This window comes from Seriola aureovittata, chromosome 6 (genome assembly GCF_021018895.1).
Source record: "Seriola aureovittata isolate HTS-2021-v1 ecotype China chromosome 6, ASM2101889v1, whole genome shotgun sequence".
NCBI lineage: Eukaryota > Metazoa > Chordata > Actinopteri > Carangiformes > Carangidae > Seriola > Seriola aureovittata.
Window position 1 is genome coordinate 20,036,010 of NC_079369.1, and position 21,483 is coordinate 20,057,492.

At 41.5% G+C, this 21,483-nt stretch overlaps 1 protein-coding gene across 4 annotated transcripts in view; it reads right to left on the reverse strand.

Annotated features, from left to right (window-relative positions):
• dnajc6 (DnaJ (Hsp40) homolog, subfamily C, member 6) overlaps positions 1-21,483 on the reverse strand; it is a 38,245-nt gene that overhangs the window by 6,495 nt on the left and 10,267 nt on the right. For 2 of the 4 annotated variants that reach the window (XM_056378914.1, XM_056378911.1), the window contains 17 exons: positions 19,633-19,768; positions 14,398-14,447; positions 13,617-13,765; positions 12,153-12,275; positions 10,056-10,189; positions 8,645-8,839; positions 8,293-8,410; positions 7,265-7,344; positions 6,894-7,087; positions 5,500-5,526; positions 4,212-4,589; positions 3,248-3,391; positions 2,204-2,305; positions 1,937-2,074; positions 1,520-1,855; positions 808-956; positions 258-434 (listed from right to left, as the gene is read on the reverse strand). In XM_056378914.1, the coding sequence (XP_056234889.1) occupies positions 258-434; positions 808-956; positions 1,520-1,855; positions 1,937-2,074; positions 2,204-2,305; positions 3,248-3,391; positions 4,212-4,589; positions 5,500-5,526; positions 6,894-7,087; positions 7,265-7,344; positions 8,293-8,410; positions 8,645-8,839; positions 10,056-10,189; positions 12,153-12,275; positions 13,617-13,765; positions 14,398-14,447; positions 19,633-19,768 (2,630 nt within the window). The remainder of the gene's footprint in view (positions 1-257; positions 435-807; positions 957-1,519; positions 1,856-1,936; positions 2,075-2,203; positions 2,306-3,247; positions 3,392-4,211; positions 4,590-5,499; positions 5,527-6,893; positions 7,088-7,264; positions 7,345-8,292; positions 8,411-8,644; positions 8,840-10,055; positions 10,190-12,152; positions 12,276-13,616; positions 13,766-14,397; positions 14,448-19,632; positions 19,769-21,483) is intronic. The other 2 variants (XM_056378913.1, XM_056378912.1) reach the window with 2 other exon arrangements.

Sequence of the window (21,483 nt, forward strand, 5' to 3'; positions counted from 1 at the left end):
TAGCTGGTTTAAGAGTTGAAACCAGATGAGATTTCATAGTTGCTGAATAATTTGATCTAACTGTTCATTGTTCAGTTTGAAAGTACAACTCATTTATTGGATGTTGTCATTCACTGTATCAACTGAAGGGTTGTCTTAATAAAAAAGAAAATTAGACGCAGGGCTAGGGTAGTCTTGTTTTTTTCTGTCCGCATACAGATAAAGATCCTCAATTTATTAAGTACACCTTTAATTCCACCTGTCATTATCTCTCTCACCTTATCTGGGTGGACGACCAGGACTGCTTTGCGGTAGACCTTCTTGACCTGTTCTGGAGTAACCAGGTCAGCCATGCCCACAGGCTTCCAGCGCGTCTCTCCCTCCCACAGCACGGTATGCATGGTGGACAGCAGGGCACGGATGTTACGCTCCTTCCCCTCGATCCAATCCAGTATCTGGGTCACAAACAGAGGATGGAGAGAAGGGGAGCCATTAGCTGCTGACGACCACATTTGGAACAATTATTAGAAGAAATACTTTCATGCTATTTTGGCTCCGGTGAAATGTTTTTTAAAGGAGTAATTAGAGGAACCAAAGTTTGGTCATGGAAGACCTACATTGGCAGCCTAATTAATTCTGGAATAAAGAGGAAGTCTTTAACAGCCAAAGGTTTTTGAGTACACTATCCTACTTTTGGGAATCACTGAATTGCTTCTATTGTTCTACACTGGGGCCTTGTGCACTTTCTCAAAGATACTTTGAGAAACTGCAAACAGAAGAACAACAAACTGCTCATTATTTCATCTCTATGTAGATGTGACTCAGTGCCTTTAGTTTCTCAGGGTCCATCTCTTTGGCCATCTCCTCCTTCCTCATCTCCGCTATAGTCCTGGGCCCTTTCTTCTCTTTGGCCCCGGCAAAGCCCTGACCCGACAGCAGGTCATCAAAGTTGGCATCCGAGGCCCTGGGCTTAGAACCTGGCAGAGGGAAAAACAAACACAAACAGAAAAATATTCAGCCACTTATCATCCTTCACAATTATAGATGCAATGTGCAATCCCCACTGAAGAATGAATGTGCCTGTAAGACCAAAATATTCATGTATTAAAGATCCAATTATCAAAGTATTACAACACTCTCTGTTCTCTCTATAAACATATTTTGCAGATGCAGCTGTTTTCTTAAACCTCTAACAGCAACAAACTAGGACTAACAGTCCTCATAATTGTTAAATTTCATGACATAAAGTTATAGTATATTTTATTTTCAGCTATAATAAAAATTCTAGGGCAGATGGCACAAGATTTTCAAAGCTCATGAGCACTGAGTTATGTCCATTTAAATTCATCATGTTGCTGTATTGCCCCCTAAAGGTGAAATGCCATCAAATTTTTTTGCAAGATCAGACGCACTCAAGTTGAACAAGTGTCATGCATGCAGAATCATGGCAATGTATTTCAAATATGGCACCTCTGCAAGGATTTTACGAATTCAAAACTTGATCTCAACAGTTGCAGGCAACAGTGAAACTACTGCTCACCCATGGCAGCCTGTGCTTTACCCCCTGCACTAGGCGAGCCTCCTCCCATGGCAGAGAAGCTGACATTGTAGTTGGGTCTGTTCTGGGGCGACGTGTGAGGCATGGGGGTGTGGCTGGGGCTGGGCTTTGGCTGCGGGGCCGGGCCCTGTCCTTGGGGTTGCCATCCTCCACTGCCTCCAGCACCTGGCTGCCAAGAGGGGAAGCCGGCTCCTGCGTGAGACTGCCACCCTCCTGCATGCTGGGGAGACGGAGGGGGTCGTGATGGGGAGCCCATGGGAGGAAAGGAAGGGGTTGTTCCCGTAGGGGTGGTGGGTTTGCTGGAGAAGCCAGAACCTCCTGAAGAAAAGCACATGCAGATTACGGCATGGAGATGTTGGCGAAAATGACAACGACTTGAGAAAATTTCCAGTGACTGACCTCCAAGGTTTCCCCCCAGGTTGCCTATGTCAGCAAACGGGTCCAGGGTGTTTGGCTTGGTTTGGTGGGTGGGGGTGCTGTGGACGGAGCCTGTGGGGCTGGTAGTGGCTGACCGAGTTCCCATACTGAAGCTTCCTCCTGAATGAGCAAACAAAAGGTAATACAAGAGCAAAACTGGTTCCCCACATTAACGAATTACATGAACAGTCAATGCTGCGTGTGTTTGTTTATTTATATGAATGCGCGCGTGTGTGTGGTTGGGAGTACCTGTGCTTGTGGTAGCGGGTCTGTTCCAGTCCCACCCTCCCATGGCATTTTGCTGCTGAATGTTGACGGTCGGGGTGGAGGGTGGAACGGGGGAACTCCGGCCTATTCAAGCACATAAAGGTTTGTCACACACAGAGCGCACAGTGAACGAACGACATGAGCCCGCACGGCCCGAGAAAATGACAACAGGTCTGAGTCTCATGAGAGGCTTTGTTAGGGGGCTGTTGGACGTCTCAATGGATCTAGCTGTTGGTGCTTCAAACTGAATTTATTGTTGATATTGCCTCGCTTAAAAGACACTGAAAAACTGTCACACAATACTGCACAGGTCATGTACAAGTTACTTGTAATTGTTGAATCTCCTCTATAAATGCATCAAGCCTGTGTCCAGACCTGTTTTCAGCTCCGTACTGCAGCTTCAAGTTGGGTCGGACCAACAGTATATATTAAATGTTACTGTCAGTTTTAAAATTAACATGATACACGGATCATGCAACCTCATAATGTTGTCATTGTCTCACTTTATCACGCACACACCATAGACTGCATACACACACGCTGCTATGTGAAGGTGTTAAAAAGCCTAAATCTGTAGCAGAATTGTCCTACTTAAAATTAAAATATTGGCTTTGGGCTGAGCTCAGGTTGATAAATGCTGTTAGATGATGAGGAACGACTCGTGCTGGAAGCGAAATATTATGTGTGTGTAGTCTCTATGCAGCAGCAGTGATACATCATGCAAACTCATAAACTGTCAAACAAGGCGATCTCTTGCAAAGCCAGTGTCTGAGTAAGCAATAAGTAGAGCAAAGCTTTAAAAAAAAACAACAAAGGTATTAAAAACACAGTGCAGTCTAATGAATCTTGACAAAGAAAGCCAAGTTTGGATGCCATTTGTCACAATGCATGTTTATGCGTTAAAGCGTGGCAGATACTGTAAAACATGCCTTACCACCCTGGTTTGGGACAGACTCTTTAAATGTCTCTATTACATCCACAATGCTGTGAGACAGTGTGCAGCAGAACAGCAGAAGCATGCCTTACCCAGGCTTTTAGGCTGCAGGGTGGGTGATGGAGAGCGAGCAGCATGCAGGAAGGGGTCTGGTTGCCCCACATTACCTGGTCCAAGGAATGAGCCCATCATGTCCTGAGGCTTAGGCATCGGACCTGTCCCAAAGGGGTCAAACGCTGAGGGAAACAAAATACCCACCATTGTTATTGTTTTGTTTTAGAAAATTATTAGAAAAAATTACATGTCAAAAGTTATTTCATTTTATTTTCTCCACTTTTGCATCACAGAATATGTAGTGCCTTTGGCCGTGACTGTGCGAACATGAAAACCACTTTATTATCTAACATTTTTATTTCACAACATGTCTTTATTTGTTCTAGTACTATACATAATTCTATTGTCAAATATCCTAAATTATGTTCTTCTTACTTTCTATAAGGACTACTATTTCGCCTTTAGCAGGAAAAATTAACCCAAAAAATCATTCATGTGAAAAAATGTTTTCTTTTTACTTTTTCTAACCTGTGACCCATTTTCCAGATCTCAACATTTTCCTGACCAAGGTATGAGAATTAAGTGAAGCGAATATTTGTCTTACTGTATTTGTTTATATGTTTACAGTATAGATTCATTTTTTTATTTATATTTATACCATTATACTGTAGATATTTACTATATCAGCTTCACAAAAAATCTTAACATCCACTTCAGCATGTGTGGAGGTACAACAGCATATCATCTGATGAAAACCAAGAGATGCTGCTGAAAGCACCAGAAAAAAGCTAGTAACTGGACCTTAGATTTAAGATTATTTTTTCAGACTATTTCTAAGTTCAAGAAGTGATACTTAATCAACTCTATCAGTCTTTAGAAATCCACTGAAACCCTAAATGTATGTCAAGTAATCTACGCATACATTTTGTAAATTCACATTTGAAGTCTGTTTTAGTTTATGTTTTGAATCAAATTCAAATACGTTCAAAGTTGTTATCTCACCTGGTGGTGCAGGAGAGGGACATGGCGACGCAGTATTGGGGACTACTTTATGTGGTGTGGACTGGGCAGATGAAGGCCCACTGGCTGGCTGAGATGGGGCCCCAAACAAGTCCCCTAGAAGGTCAGTGGATGCGGCTGCAGTAGACGGGGGCTGAGATGAGGGGCACGGGCGGTTGATCGCCTCCCCATCCAGGCCAAGAAGATCCACCTCTTCAGCGGGTGCAGGTGCCGCAGGCGCCGGAGCAGGGGGGTCGGGTTTCTGGGGGGCCGTGCTAGCGTTGCTTCTCTGGCTGGAGAGAGAGAGCATCTCATCGTCAGAGGGCTCACTCTCCTCGCCGTGGCCCCGACCGTCTGGACCTCCGTGGGGTCGGCTTGGCTCTGCAGGACGATGAGGCAGAAACAGAAGGAAGGAGGTAGAGAGAGAAAGAGACAGACACGTGAGAGAGAGGCATACAAAGAGGAAAAGACAGCAAGTGACAGAGATAACAAAGTAGACACGGGGCATTAACTGGGGCAGACGGAAACACAGAGCAGGTTAAGAGCAACAGGGGACAAGAGCAAAGTGGAGGAGATAATGGGCAACTATACAGGTCATCACTGCTACAAGCACCAGCTATTCTCCTAATACTGTGTGCTGCACACTCTGCAGTCAGCCAATGGGGGGGTAGCTGCTTTTCACTAATTTAACTCGTAAATCAACACAATTAATCCTTATTTACGAGAATCCAATCAATAAAATGTGTAGTATGCTTTAAAGAAGGTACAGGATGTACAGTGAGGCTATATTAGCTATTATTCATTCAGAGCAATATTTCACTTTGGTAGAGCATTATTCATTTGTTTCCCTTTAGGCGTCATGACTGGGAAACTGTGTTCTGATTTTCCAGTTCTCCATATCCACAAATTGTTTTTCAAAAACATTCTGCTGTACATGTAAAAGAAAAAAAATACACGTCTGCTGCTGTAGCATATGTGTAAGATTATTGTAACAATTTATTCATATCCCAAGAGCTGTGATATTTATGTCAAGTGTAGAAGTTTCTACCAAAATGATATATCACTCTGTAACAAGTACAGGGTTAGTTTCAATTCAATCAGTACAGATCATAAACGGAAACAGCCAAGAGATTTTCCAGTAACATAAGATTCATTCATCAATAGGATCAAGATTTGAATAAAATACTCTCCGCACATTAAGGGAGAATATGATTGAATTGAAACGAGGACCTGGTTAACTGATGTCACTGCCCTGAACAGTTTCTCTAACACATCTCCTCTACTGTCTTACCCTCCAGATCCAAGCCCTCCATCTCATCTTGTAGGAGCAAAAATGAGAGTCACATTAGTTTGTTTCTGTCTTTATGTTAATGTATGTAAATGTCTTTTTGCATATACTTTGTGTTTTCCTACCTAATCTGTAATATTTTGCTGATGTGCAACATTTTACACATTTCTGCATATAAATCTCTGTACAAGCATAATGAGTTTGCGAGTGTGTGTCTGTGTGTCTGTGTGTGTATGTGTGAAATAGTTCACTTGTTTCTCTGTCCTTTTGAGAACCAAGTCTGATTTTTGTGCCATTTTACAAGTAATTTTGTCCGGCCCTCATTTTGGCAAAGGGATACAAATGTAGGTTAAAGTTGTGTGAGGTGGAGTTAGCTCAGGGTTAATTTGGGATCATGATTAATTTTAAGTACGGCTAAATGGTCATCATTAGCTGTCCCAGAATAATGTAGTAGCAGCAACGGTTAACTTTACCTATTTTGAATTTATGTCATATTCAGCATGGGAAACTTTACACAGAAAAAGCAAGTACAGAAAATGTCCTAATGTGTATAACAAACTGCACAAGATACTGTAATCTGAATCTACTTGTGAAATTTTAGTAGCCAGCATGGCAGTGGATACCTATTTAAGTGTGGACAGAAAACCCTGGTATTGTCATAAAGCGTTTAAAAGAAGCTATTGAAAGAAGAAACCCTACCTAAGATGAAAATACACAAAAGCTAATGGATCACAAGTTCAGAAGTGCCGTTTTAATAACTGGTTATTATCATAACAATGTCTTCTGTTGTGTTTTGAAGTGTATGAGTCTTCCCACCTCAAGCATTATACACAGTATTTAAAGGTCCCATATTGTATAAAGTGAGATTTCCATGTCTCTTTTGATTATAAAGCAGGTCTAAGCTGATATTAATACCGTGAAAGCATCAAAGTGCTCAGTCCACAGAGAAATGCACACCAGCTTGAAAGTGAGCCTTAAAACGAGCCATCAGGACTTCTGTAACTTTGTGATGTCACAACAAAGCAGTCACCGCTCTAATCCATGCCACAAGCCCCGCCCACCCCGACACACCATCTAACCTTGCAGGATTTGGGTTTCTCTGAGTGTTTACCTGAAATCTGCGTTATCTTTATTCGATCACTCAAAAAAACAGTCAGCCAATCAGAAGAGAGGCTCAGAGGCTCTCTTCTGATTTGCTCACCGACCTGTTATTACTATAGCTCCTGAGAGAAGCCTGAGAGAGGAGATGTAAAACTACATTACGATGGTTTTTTGTTACTTAAAGCCACAAATATATTGTCTTATGGATATCAAAACAAAAGTGTAAAATATAGGACCTTTAATGGATTAAATGTGTGTGCCCATGTCGGGCCCCAGTGTACCCTCCCCTACAGTACCAGCAATCGCCAGTGCGTCTTGATGTTCCTGGTGGCAGGAGAAAAGCACGCTGGGGTTGAGGTCTTTACAGGGGAACTGCTCCCACGGCGGCGTCAGGTCTTTTTGCTTGTCCACCCCCTCCACCTCCACATCCAGTATCACGTGGAACAGCTGGGGATACTTCTCAGGAGAGTCACACGCATCAAGCTCTGGTCTGAGAGGAGAAATAAGGCATATGATAAAAGAAAATGTACGTGTGACAGTGAGAGGTAGTGAGCGTGAAAACCACCTGGAAGTTTCATCGGAAGTGAGGGCTAATTGTAGTTGGATCAGCTGGGCTTGTCTTTCTGCCGTGGTCATACATGTGATTAAACAGAGGAAATGTTCTTACTTGTTAAACTTCAACATGGTGGTTCCAGGAGCAATGAAGCCAGTGTGGAACTGGATCTGGAAGATCTGCGTGTTGGACACCTAACAAGAGCAGGACAAATGTAAGTTTTCACCATATTGGATTTCACTATATCGAATGTACTGCAGTTATTGAGTGAAATCTGTAGTGTCCAACTGCATCAAATAACTAACATAAACTGTAAGCACCCTGCTGGACAGCAGTACTTGTAGACTGTGCTGTATAAATAGCATAAGAGAAAAAATGTGTTGATTTTTTATAGTTTCAGCCATCATGATAACATTTTACTTTTCAGCTTCTTAATTGCTGGGATATAGTTTTGAGAGAAGTTGGCTAAATAGTAGAGTATCAAATATGTCAACAGTCAGACAGGTTGTAAGCATGTCTGTCCACTTTAACCAGTTTATCTATAGAGATTGACAAGCGAAAGAGAAGGGGAACTTCTATGTTATTATCCAAATTGTCTGTTGTTAAGGACCAGTTTGATTTTTGGGAGCTACGTCCTAGTTAAGTTTTGACCTGATGTACAGGCTTGAGCTGGATGTGCATGGATTTTTACAATGAAGAACTATAAAGCAAATTTTGGAGCAGTACAGCTTTAAACCAATATATCAGCAAACACACTGTTGGAAGTAAACTGATACGATAACTACAAGAAACAATGACCAAAACTATTACTTCACCGTTGAATGTATATGTATATAACGTCGACTGTCTGTCACTGTGTTGGAGAAAAACCACACATTTCCATAAACTAAGCATGTCAGGAAATGAATAACCTTTTGCTTCTTGTTTCCTCCTGACATTTTGTGGGTTGTGTTTGGACTGAGGATGTACAAATATTTAAATAAGTTGCAGCCACATCCCGAGACTACTCTATGGCTGACGGTTCAGTATGACCTTGCGTCAATATGGTCATGCTGGCGCTGTCATTGTGCCGTTGAGATGTTGACTTTATCCACTACACAGGCTCTAAAAGGGATTCTGTAGGATTTAGCAAAGTGCAGTACCTTGGCCTGCAGACGTCCTCCGATGGTCGACCTCATGTGATAGACAGAAACCACGACATCTCCTTGCACACTTACACCCAGAGGGAACACCACCTTTCCCTCTTGGACCCTGTGCTCTCTGGGGGGGGGGGGGGGGGGGGCATGCAGAGACAGTAGGAGGAAGGGAAATGGAGGATCGTGGGGACGTGAGGGGAGAACAAACATGGTGGTAATTGGGTAAGAATAATTGGAGATTATGAAATAAAGGGAAAGAGAAAACATAATACAATCATCATTTGTTTCTCACTCTTTGACCTAGCTGTCACATATATCATATGCTGCATTACTTTGAGCATCAGCATCAAGTCACTACCTCATCCTCTCATACTCCTGTGCGGTGGTGAAGATCTTTGTCTCTCCGAGGAGGACGTCGCAGAAGGGCCGACAGCCGCTACGCTGCTTGTTGAAGCAGGGGACCGGACTCATGGTGAGGGCCTTGATCATCAAGGGCTTGGAGTGGGGTAGACTGGGCTTCTCTGACACCATGCTACACACATAACCTATGTACCTGCATGTGGACAAGGAGAGTCAAAATCATTACTTCTTTTACATCTTGTACATCTTTACATTTCTATTACACCTCCATTTCAATTGTTTTTTTGTTTTTTTTGATGATATGAACCAGCCAATGTTGTACACACAGTAGCGGCTCATTATAATCCACACCATCAAATGCTGTATAAAGCCAACCAGCACAAGCACGGAGCAGTTACAGAAAGGTGAAACAGCCTGGTGGGTGCAGCCAAATCATTTTAAGGACTTTGAGCTCTGTCCAGAATGAAATTATTGCTGCTATTTCCATAAACTCTCAGTCAACCTGCACTAAAACTGTGACTCATGAGAAAGTTCTTGCATTACCATAGACTGATAAATACTATAGCTGCCGGCTGAAAGGGTAATAAAATGTCCATCCTTGGGGGTGTGCCAGCTCTGCAGGCTCAGATTGTTGTTTAGGCTGAGGAAAGTCATGACTGTTGGCTCCACCATTCAGCCTCTACGTGTTTTCTGCCTATTTTGAGTAGCAGGCCACCTGTGACAGAAAATGGTCTGGAATTATGCGATTATGCAAGAATCTGAAAAATGCATTTCCATCTAAATGGGTAGTGGTAGATAGGAGAATAAATGTGGATTATGGTGGAACCCACTGATGCCGCGAATGAGTTTCTAACCTCATCATATCAGTGTTTGCTTCTTGGAAACTTGAAAATATTCAGTCTCGATGAAGGGCATGTATACAGACAGGTGTTGAGAAGAGTAAACACCGGAAGTATCCTATCAACTTATTGACACTACATGAAATACAAACAATTCATCAAATGATTAAATAGCCATTGTTTCTGTAAAACATCTTTCATAAAGCATTGATCAAATAGTTCCACTCCCCTTTACACACATGAACAACCCACTTGACCACGGTTCTTGCGTGGTACCCTCTGCTCTGATCAGACTGATATTCCACTTTCCTCTCACTTTCGGTCTGACTCTAATGTTGTTCTCCTGTCACGTCTGGCAGCTTTACCCCACGGTTTACGCAGCGATTTAACAGCAGAGGAAAGAGAAGACGATGTGTAAGAGGTGCTACAGAGAGGTCACCGGCTAAATCTCAATGTGGCAACCTCAACAACTGCAACCCAACTTTCCTCTCTTTTCTTCCTCTCACTTCCCCTTCTTTTCTCTCTCATCCTTCTTTCTCGCACTCACACACATGTCTGGTGAATGCAAACCTGCGGTGCGAAGGCCAGAGGCCGGAACCTGGTCTCTTGGCGCTGAGCAGCTGCATGGCAGGAATTGGGTTGTTGAAGAGGTGGCAGAAGCAGAACATGGCACAGACCAAAACACCCGAAGGAGCACGACCATCCTAAAAAAAAAAAACAGATCACAAGGGAGACACTTCTTAGAAATTGCTGGTCAATTACTGAATTTTAAAGCTTCACTTATATAAACTACTTTTTTGGTCTTGTCTGCCATGCATGTTAACCCCTGCACCGTTTCCATTTACATCTTTGGCACTGCAGCAATGACAGTATCAAGAGTGAACATGTTTGGATCAAGCCACTGAACACAGTGACTGTAATTTTATGAATGCCTGCAGTAGATCTGCACTTTAACTCCAGCTTAAAGACAAACACAGCTACCTGGCTCTATGAAATCTATAAATTATAAAGGTTTAAGGACATGTCTGATCATAAACTCATTTGCACAAATAAGAAACTAATAAATCTAAAAGTAGTAGCAGTTCACTCAATGTGATGTGATGTCTTATAGAGGAGAGATACGTTCAATCCTGGTGACTGCAGCAAGGACTACAACCCATCATGGCTTCCAGCAAAAAACTACAAAACCCATAGTCAGCAGGGCAGTTGGGACAATGGCTGCTGCAATCATATGAGCTGATTGAATTAAGTGAAGAGAAGCAGTATATGAGAAGCAGAGGAACGACTGAGGTTGGGCAGAGAGGATCAGAGTTTTTCTTATATCAATAAGACACAGAAGCAGAGTTAAGATTTGGATACCTGTTTTTTAATTTTTTTATTTTGTTGATCTTCTGGATCAAGAGAATGAAGTTGGCCTGTTTTGAGAGGGCTGAATATATTGAGTTTAGGCAGAAACACGTCTCACTGTCTTTACTTCCTGCACCCACACCTCAAAACCAGAAGAGAAAAGCTCCCTCACAGGACATCAAAATCACTCACTACTATAAATTTACTGCAGTTCATTTCAGGTTACAGGGAGACAAAAGACATTCTTGTGATCTGAGGCTGAGAAAACACATTTTTTTTTAAGAAAGGAACTGTTTGTTGAAGATTATGCAAGATGGAGCAGTTTGCCAGACCACAGCCAAACCACAGTGACTTGGCAATAACACACTCTTCCACATGCCAGTGTACAGTAATGCTGTCACTGAATGTTTCACTGAATATTCCAGTGGTGCTGTAGTGCAAGACATTTGTATTGCAAAATATTTGGAGTTTTAAGCTGTGCTTGAAATCTTCTTGACAACATCAAAGCTTTAATATATCATGACACAGTAGGTATGTATTAAAAATGCAGATGGTAGCCGAGGAAGTTTAATTGAGTTTGAAATCCCAAACTGATCTCTGTCAAGCTAAACACATGCAATTTCTGGGCTTAAAAGGTTTGTTATCTATTTCAACTACTTCAACTCTTTAAAGAGATTCAAGAGCACTATCCATTCCAATTCTATGACCAACTCAAATCCACAATTCTGACGTTCAAGTCTCTTTTCAATACAAAAAATCAACCGAGCAACAGAGAGAGGAGGAGGAACTGACAGAATCGATAAGACCTACACAGCTCTAAGCTGTGATACTGTATCTGAAACCTAGATGGACCAATACTCCTTTTATCTATCTTTAGTTGGCAACAGTGAGAGGAGAGGAAGCTAAATGAGCTAAAAGTGGGGATTTGGGTGTTGTAGCTCTCATCTGATGTCTGAAAGTTTTGTTTTTCATTACATGATTACACCTTCTTTTTTTTTTATTCCACATTGTCAAAATCTCTTTTCCCCATGAGGTTTAAGTAGAGATTTTTTTAAGACCATGACTTTCTAAAGCACTTCATTTAATGTAACAGCCAAGCTGCGAAGTAACCTGTGTTGGCGATATACATGTACGTAAAACGAAATCTTTGCAGTGAATTATGTTAAAGATAACATTTCAGTCAGTCCCATGGAAGCACATTCTTCCAACACAGACTCAGAAGTGGGTCACAGGACAATTAAAACACAGCTCCAAAAACTCGAGGATGTGTTGAGGGACAAAATGGGTGAATATGATGACGATATTTAATTGTTTTCTTACCGAGCAGGTGATGACACACACATTCTTGGGGTTCTGTTTGAGCCAGTTGTGCATGTTCTTACACACAGCAAACAGGTTGTGAAGGCTGGGAGCCTGGCGAGAAGGCCAGCTACACTCTGAAACCTGGAGAGGAGTTGGTGCAGGACAAAACGAGGGGGAGGAAGAATGAGAGACAGACAGAGAAAAAGGGCAAAGAAGAGGCAGAGAGCAGATGAGTTGGAAATAGAGAAAGATAGAGCGACGGGGGAGAGAAGAGATTAGAAGAAAAAGAAGAGTTGGTAAAGCAAGAAAACGATAAAATAAAATCAGGAGGGGAGGAGAAAGGAGAGGTTAGCAACAGCACTGCAGCAGCAGAGCAATACAACACACCAGTTGACACAATGAGTCATCTGCTAGAGATACAGCGACCTCCACAAGCAGACAGGGGGCCATCTTGGCCACGTTAACGGCACAGCTTGACTCCTCAGCTTCCTCGGATGTTTCTGCCGAAGGGTGGCAGTCTTTAATCTATAGAAATCCCACATGTTCCTTCACTTGAATCCAAATCCAGCTGTGCAAAAGTGCTGCATGACACGACTCAAGGACCCCATGCTGGAGTTGTGCCCATGTCATAACCATAAAGACATAATGAGACAGAATAAATGGAGCATTCAAATTATATTTTTGGATGGTATTTAAGATGGGACGCTTGGATTCGTGACCCATAAATAAGGTTTTTTTTATTTTGAGAATTTTTTTTGCTGTGAATTGCTTAAAAATTACACTGTATATTTTAACCAACTGTTGAGCTGCATCACTTCTACATTCAAACTTCTTCAAAAGGATTAATTTACATAAAAATACACTCCCTGATTTAGCTATAGCACCCAAAACTACCCCAAACATCCTTCCAGCTCACAGTTCATTCACATTAACAGTTCGGTGGGGGGTCGTGGTTGCTACAGGGCTGTATAATAAAATCAAAGTGTATCATCAAAGCATGAAAGGCTGTTACTATATGGGAACATCTGACTTAATATTAAAGTAGAACCCAGCGCATAATGACAGAAAGCTAAAATACATTTTTGAAGAAGCAGATGACATTAGACCTCAGACAGAGACATTAAAGAACCAGATATTCTTCTCAGGATTTGGTCGACCAAACCAGGTATTTTTTTTTTTTTTAAAGTCAGTAACCACAAGCGACAAAAACTTCCTTCTCTCTTCTTCTGATTAGTTGAATCTAATTAGAGGCCTTCACTTTGGGTGCTTCCATAGGTTATGAGCAAATATAACAACAGCCCCACATAAAACGCTGGCAGACCAAAAATAACCAGCAAATTATAAACCTCGTCCTCGTATCTCACTTTAGTGTTGTAATAATCCAGGGAGCGAAAAATGCAGCAACCACTAACAAGTAAGTACAAACTAATAAATCTGTCATGGCTTCATCTGTGGCTCCATGATGCAGTGACACACACTCACCCTGTTGGAGAATTTGGCGCCGCGGTAGTTGCGCTGTGATAGGTTGAAAACAGTGTAGTGGTCGGCATGGCGACTGTCGAGGAAGGAGCGGATGTCCTCCACGTGGTTCTGGTAGCCAATCTGTACTGACTCCGCTGGATAGGTCATTACTGAAAAACAAAACAAAAAAATATATGTACACATATTTCAGCTGCAGGATGAGACATTTTGAAGATTGTAAAGATGTTTATGTACACAGATGGTAAAACTGGCTTACACTGGCGATACCCTTTATATTCTTCTACTGTCGACTACGGGTCTGTGCAAAGGTGATTTGAAACTGAAATATGGGATGTGGGTCACACAGAAGTCCACATTCAAGCATGACTGACTGTGGCTGCACACAAAGCAGTATTGGATGGAAGCCCTCAGGTGACAAATGTACAGCTGACTATGTCCTCTAAAGGATACGCTGCTGCTCCTTACACTGGAGTGTGTAACGATGTTAGCAATCAGAGAATGAGAGAAGAGGACGGAGGGAAAGCTATGGGTGCAGGTGTCTGTTGCTGCCTTAGAATTACACATAGGCTCCCATCCCACTATATTATTATCACATGATCAAGCACTTTAATCATCTTATGTACAAACGGAATATCTCTACATGTAAATTTAGTTGTGTCTGTGTTTTTGGACGTTGTAGACCAGTAAAAATTATGGGATATCATTTATTTCTTGTGTCATTGTTACACACACAACTCACACATGCAAAAAAGGTCGATTAGAAACAACCAAACGTGTTTACCTATGATCCGTGATGTGATGTAGGCAATGTCCAGCTCCCCTTTAGTGTACCTGCAACAAAGAAATAAAGATTAATTTCACCAGCTTTTTTCACGCAGTCCTTAAAACACAAAGAAGAATAGCAATAAGAGGAAAGATTAGAAGCAAGATCATAAATATACTGATGCCCAAACAGATTTTTGAAATTTCAGTTGCACATTTTTATTAAAATGTAACTGAATCCCCCTACTTTTGTATTGTATTGTAGGTATGCCATTACTTGAGTGTATCCAATATAGCAGGCCCGATTTGTGTATAGTTGTCAAACAATTTAAGGTTTCACTCAGGAGGGTCAAAAGGTGCCCTTTTCTTGAAAGATATCAAATCATTAAAAAAAAAAAAGTATAGATCAATATATGAATGTCCAACATCCAATAATCTGCTCCACCCCTACCTCTCTCTGTCAGTGTATCGGGCTGCATGTCACGCATATCCAAGAAATTAGACTCAATAGGCTTTAGAGCAGAAGCTTCCACGTGTCTGGCTTTTTCAGGCTGATCACATTAGGCTGAACTGTCTGGGATCAAAGGAATACCATATGTGATTTCATCAACTGAGCAGCATTGCCTTTCACTGCCAAATTTAACTATTCCAGATTGAATTTTTTTTTTTTTTAACTGAGAGCAGCTGCAGTGCACACACACACATAGGAACAAGTAGTCCACTACTACTGCACCATGGAAGAGATGGAAAACAGTATTAATGAAACACGAAGCGGGCGAAAGGTGGTGTTTGGGGTTGAAGTGGGATTTGTTTTAATGGGTTATAGATTCACAAAATTAGTTTTACTTCTTGTAATAGGAGAGTGGATTTGAAGAGCTCTTTACGAAAATGTTTTTAACCAAAAGCAAATAGCAAACAACTCAGCTACCTGCTGCACTGCAATTATCATGCACACCACATTAGTAGGCTAATGTGTATGAAATTGAGTTGACTTGTTGCCAACTGTGAAAATCCCCCAAGCAGAGTTGATCTGAGCCAGTCGTCTCTGTGTGGTCATTTTTTGGGGGGGGTCCTAGACCTGGTTATGTAATGCAGTGCTACACAACTAGTCTGCTTTCATGCTTTCAAGTGAGAGCAGGTTAAGTGTGCCTTACGATATTCTCTTTTTCTACATACAACAAACATCTAATGTTGTGCTGTCTGGTCTTGAAAGACTATAAATAGCACACAAATGTGAAACAAAACCAAACCACAAAACCTCAGTTAAATCCATCAGAGAGAAAGGCGGGAGGAGACTGCTGCGGTGTCTCTAAGCCCTCATAATCAAGCAACTGGACCACAGTTCAGGTTTCTATTTTGATCCAATTCTGTGTGTTATCCCAGACTCAAAACTTAACTGTAGATTTCACAGGTTGACATTAAAAGCGAACATCTGGACGGTTTACTCCCAAAGGAATCCAATGAACAGATAACCTTACTTATTTAATATTGCAAAAAAAATAGGAGTGTGCAAAGACTGCAGTCATTACCACTTTCTCTTTTCCTTTGTTTTTGGCCCATAAATATACTATGGAGGATATTGGATATACAGTATGCTCTGTGTAAATCGGTGGTTTTACCTGCTTTCTCCTGAAATAGCTAGTGTGCTATAAGAGGAAGCGGAGAAGCAGGTCAGGTGTCAAATTTAAATGGTCATGGGCAACAGCCATGCAGTATACAGTAGAATAGGCAGTCTCCCTGACCTCTGAGGATAGAATTGCAGCCAATTAAAATGTACAGCAATGTGTAGTACATAAACTGACATGAGGGGAAGGACACGAGAAGTGAAAAGCTGCCACTGGGGAATGTTCTTCCTTTTTTAATGGAAAATTGTCAGCAAATGCTGTCAACATTCAATAGATATAATGTATACATATAGAATTAAATAGAATTATAATCTTATTTACTAATAATAGAACTGAATCCTAGACTGGTTGTCTAGGTCATCTATCTTGATTTAAAAAACTCTCAGAAGATCATATACAGTAAGCAGCAATATTCATCCAGGTATTTTAATTAACATAAAAATGTGCATAGCAGTTGAAATAAAGCTAATTGATAAACAGTAAGAATGCCGAACCAACAAACCCTAAACCTTACCAAATAACACAATAACATGGAAAACTGATGCACTACTGCAGAGTTATTTTTAAGGTTATTGTTTCTTCTGTGTACACATAAATCTGAGAGAAATGAAAGGAGTACAAAGTGCTAAATAAAATTTATGAAGGGTTTTGTGACCCAGAATCAAGTGACTTTCAGTTGAGCATTCTGTTGTCTGTTGATTTCTATATTCTGGACAATGGAGAAAGAATGACAGAGAGACATATATCAACAGAGTGTAGCGCTAATGAGTGAGTGAGGATGGATGAAAACCAGCGAGCGAAACTATGAGACAAAGCAAAAAGGAGAGAAAGATGAATGTATGACTGACAGGGTGGGAGGGGGAGGGCGGCAGTGGGGCAGTCTGGGTACCGACCAAGGACACTGTGCCTTTCAGAAATCCAGTCTCCATCGCTGCCGAGTTTCTCACTGACAGAGGAACACACTGTTGAGCACTGTTTCCAAAATTGGTTTGCCTACAAAACTTCTCTTCGGCCAGGTAAACAAACAAGAAGGCTGCTTTAAATAATTCAGCAACAGCCCATTGCCTTGAATACAGATGAGACAGAAGCAGAGAAGAACCAATCAAGTCTAGTCAGGGTGCTAAAAGGAGGCCTGGTTAACATCTGTGTTCGCGGTGGTTTTTGGTATGAAACAGTCTCTTTAAGCTGCTAACCTAGACAACCTTCAAGCTGCCCTGCCAAACCCCCTCTACTGTATATATAAAACACAATAATGTGCAATTCTGGAGACATTTCTGCCGATGGGGTAAACAAAAAAATCACTTGAGAAGATTGAGAAGTAGGTAGTGAACAATGAGCTTTTTCGCTGACAGTAGCTTCGTGGTGCAGCTGGAGACAAGGTTGATGACAGTGAATCAAAAGTGAGCTCAAGGACGCCAAACTGCTCCTTGGAGCAGTCGAGGGAAACTGCAGACAAATTGTCACAGTTCATTCAGCTATGCATTCACTAACTGTCTTTGTCATTTCACACCCTGCCACTCTTACCCACCCTGCAGTCACCTCAGCACCTTCGCGCCTTTCCAAAAATAACAATGAGAGTAGGTTTAACCAGCAAAAGGAAAAAATAGATATTTGCAGTGTTGTTTTTGTCTTGACTAGCTTTTAGTCTGGTCTGATTTTTGAACTAAGCCAACAAAATCCAAGTTTGAATCCAAGTTTCAGACATTTTGGCTTCTTGTCAGTTTCTAGCTGAAAAAAAAAAGACTGAATATCTTATCGAGCCATTACGCTGCAAGAGGTTTAAAGAGATCAAGGAAATGGTGCTTGACTAGATTATTTATCACAGATAAGAAAAATTTGAGGATATTATGACTTTGTTGAATTGTCCTTTTTTGCAGGGTGACAGAGAGCACCCCCCCCGGGCAAACCCATGATGCTATGATACTGAAGCTATAAAATCCTACCATCATGCTTGGAAGCACTCTGTAGATCTATTATACTAAATAGTGAGTGATATAGTTTAGTTCAACAGATGCTTATTTATTTATTTCAGCCAGTTGCCACGGTAGCCTGCCTCCCACCACCCCATTATCCCAAACCACCCACTCAAGCATACATATACAGTCCACACAAACACACAACACCACACGCTGGGCCCTGATGAAATGAATCCTTCTAGATCAGCACTGCACTGGCCATTTGGCACAATGAGCTGCCATGAATAATTCAGCAAAAAGAGGTGCGATAGACAGCAGAGAGAGGAGAGGAGAGGAGAGGAGAGGAGAGGAGAGGAGAGAAGAGAAGAGGAGAGGGGTGGTGAGGAGAGGAGAGGAGAGGAGAGGAGAGGAGAGGGGTGGTGAGGAGAGGAGAGGGGTGGAGCCCAGATGAGAAACAGGAAAGGAGAACCTGGGAGCTTGCCAAGATGTGAGCAGCAGCAGAGGAGGGGAGACACAAGAGAGGAATAACCATGATCAAATTTGCTGAGTCAATAGTGAGAGGAGCTGTGTGTGTGTGTGTGTGTGTGTGTGTGTGTGTATGTGTGTCTGACAGCACAGAGGTCCCTTTGTGCTGCCCTGTGCAGATGCCTGTGCACAAACACACTGGGACGACCGAGCCGTGCCAGACTCTGCTAACTCCCTCTCTCCTCCCTCCATCCACACAGTTCTGTTTCACTTCTAAAGCTGCTGGAGACTCACTTTAGATTGTAATCAACAACTGAGACAACATTCACTTCACCCTAACCCATTTGATATTAATTTGATTAATATATCATATATACTCATCAATTAATATCAAATATATTTTCTGATATATCACTTGTCACTTGCTGGTTCTTACTACAGGCATCTATAGAGTGTGCAATTACAACAGTTTTAGGCATTTCAGATGCAAAGAATGCATGTTGAATATTCAGTATAAAATATTTCAAAAATAAAAAAGGGTGCAAGCAGAGACATGTCATCAGCTCACATCATCTATGGTGTCATTCATCTTTTGAATATGTCACATATGTCAAAATATTTTAAAGGAAGTGGAGGAGGAAGAAAGTGTGGAGCCAGTTGCAGGTTTTGCAACGTGAATTTAAGGTAAAAATGTTTTTCAGCATTACAGTGGTTGTCAGAGCAGCCAATTTATGATTTCTGATCCGTCATAACTTTGACTAAAAGATACTAATAGAATACTCCTGTTTTAAATTAGAGCCAACTTACCACACCTTTAGGCTTTTCTGAACCTATTTATCAGATGTTGTTTGTTCAGAAAAAAAACAACATGTAAATCCAATATTTCACTATGCGATGCCTAGTTTTCTGGTAACACAAACAAACATGGCATTGTTGTTTGCTGCCTGGCGCACTAAACAAAGGCTACAGCCTGTATAGCAAAGAAAAGAAAACTAGAGTTTGTACTGACACTACTAAAAATCCGGCTACAATTTGTGGAAATATTGGCCTTAAATGTAGGAACCCCCTCTTTCAGTCACACAGAGCACCAACATCACAAATAGGACTTGGTCATCCCGTGTTATGTCAAAAAAAAAAACATCCCAAACTATCATTCAAACCAGAAGCGATGATATGATAGCATTTAGAGAGTCAAAACAGTAAAAAAAACCTTGCTTCAGTTCGAGTATGAACACAGCAGTCACTTACGTGGCAACCTGATGCATGACCTTGGTGGAGGTGTCCTTCAGCGTGTCCTTCAGGTTGTCCTTGAAGTTGCTGAAGAACTTCCCGGCTCCTCCCTTCACCATATCCAACAGTCCTCCACCATAATTGGCATCCATATCTGGGAATGACATCAGCCAATCAGAATCCGGGGTGAAACAACACACACACCACACACACACACACACACACACACACACACACACACATACACACACACACACACCCATAGAGACACACACTGAGAATGCCAACAGATGTTGAACACTGTTGAAAACCTCCTATCTTACTTTTTCAACAGAAAAATAGCGGCTATTTTCTATGCAGACGATGTGTTTTAAAATGTTAGACCAAAGGTTATTTTAAAATATGTCATGCTTCAATTCTACACTGGAGTTCAGAGGTTTCCATTTGACTTCAATGAGTTACTGGGCAACACAACAAGTACACGTGTGTGTGTAGGTGTGAAAGAATGATGAACCAGACACACAATCAAATGAATACCATCTGGAATTGTGTACGTATGTGTGTGTGTGTGTGTGTGTGTGTGTGTGTGTGTGTGTGTGTGTGTGTGTGTGTGTATGTCCACATTGTGAAGAGTAGGCAAGTATTAGCAGAGACGCAAGTGTCTGAGTCAGCATCCCTCTGCTGATCTGAGATTTTCTGTCTCTCTCCTCTTCATATACCTGCACATAACAACCACAAGAGCATCACTTAAGATGTAACTTGGCAGTGCTGACAAACCTAAAGATATTAAATATGATGCAGCAGAAAATCATCCACAACAGGGATTTTCAGCATTTTCCGAGTCTAGAGTCTCCTAAGCAGCTGGGCTCATGAAACGCTTCTCGTTCTGTTCTCCAGACCGACAATCAAACATCTTGTGCTCCTCCTTATCATCTGGAACTGGCTCTTTGAATCAGTGGTTCTCATAGTGGGGGCCTTAAGGATAAGGTGCCAAAAAAACAATCAAGTTTTGGGTTGGGCTTAGTTGGAAACAACCTCTGGCTCAGGTGGTGTTTCAGTTTGGTTATTTTCAAACTTAATCAATGAAGAGGTCGGTGTCAGTCCGTGTAAAGGTAGAATATTTCATGTCAAACGGGAAAAGATAAAAAGTATTTACGAGCCTTTTTGTTCCAAATTTCTTGATTCACTGTCAACAGTCTCTACTGGCATTCGAAACTTTTCGGAGAAAACATAAGCAGCACATTATGACCATAGTATGTCTGCGGTGTAACAAAGGTAGCTGCAGTTTAAGCCCTGAATACAAGACTATGAATGCAACTTAAAATAATGGAAAAGGGAGTCTCTCCAAATCCCCAATGACCTTATGACCTTGTATGACTCGAGATCATGCCAATACATTGGTCTTCCACCTTCATGAGGGCAATACTGGGAGGGGTGAAGTTGAGCACGGTGAGATGAGGAAGATGGTTCATTAAGACGAGATACTATGGTGTCATTAGCTGGTAGCTGGCAGCCATTTGTGTAATGTTATTGCCACTAAAGACATAACCTAAGAGGAATAGCTAATAGATTATTACAGGCCATTTTTGCTTTCTGCTGGTGGGCCGCTATGGTTTATTCTGGCTCAGGACAGGTTCCAGCATAATAAGGAATGGTTCATTCTAAAATTGTATTCAGTAGAAATCAAACTTTTTAAACAATAATTTTCACTCTCAGCCTTGTATTCTCCTCACTGACAATGCTGTTATCTCACTCATAATCCTCATAGTTAATTTTTTTTCTGGATATCATTTGTCGACGCAGTCTAGACTGATTTAACAGCAGACTTTCATACTTAGACACATACTTACAAAGACATTACACACACTG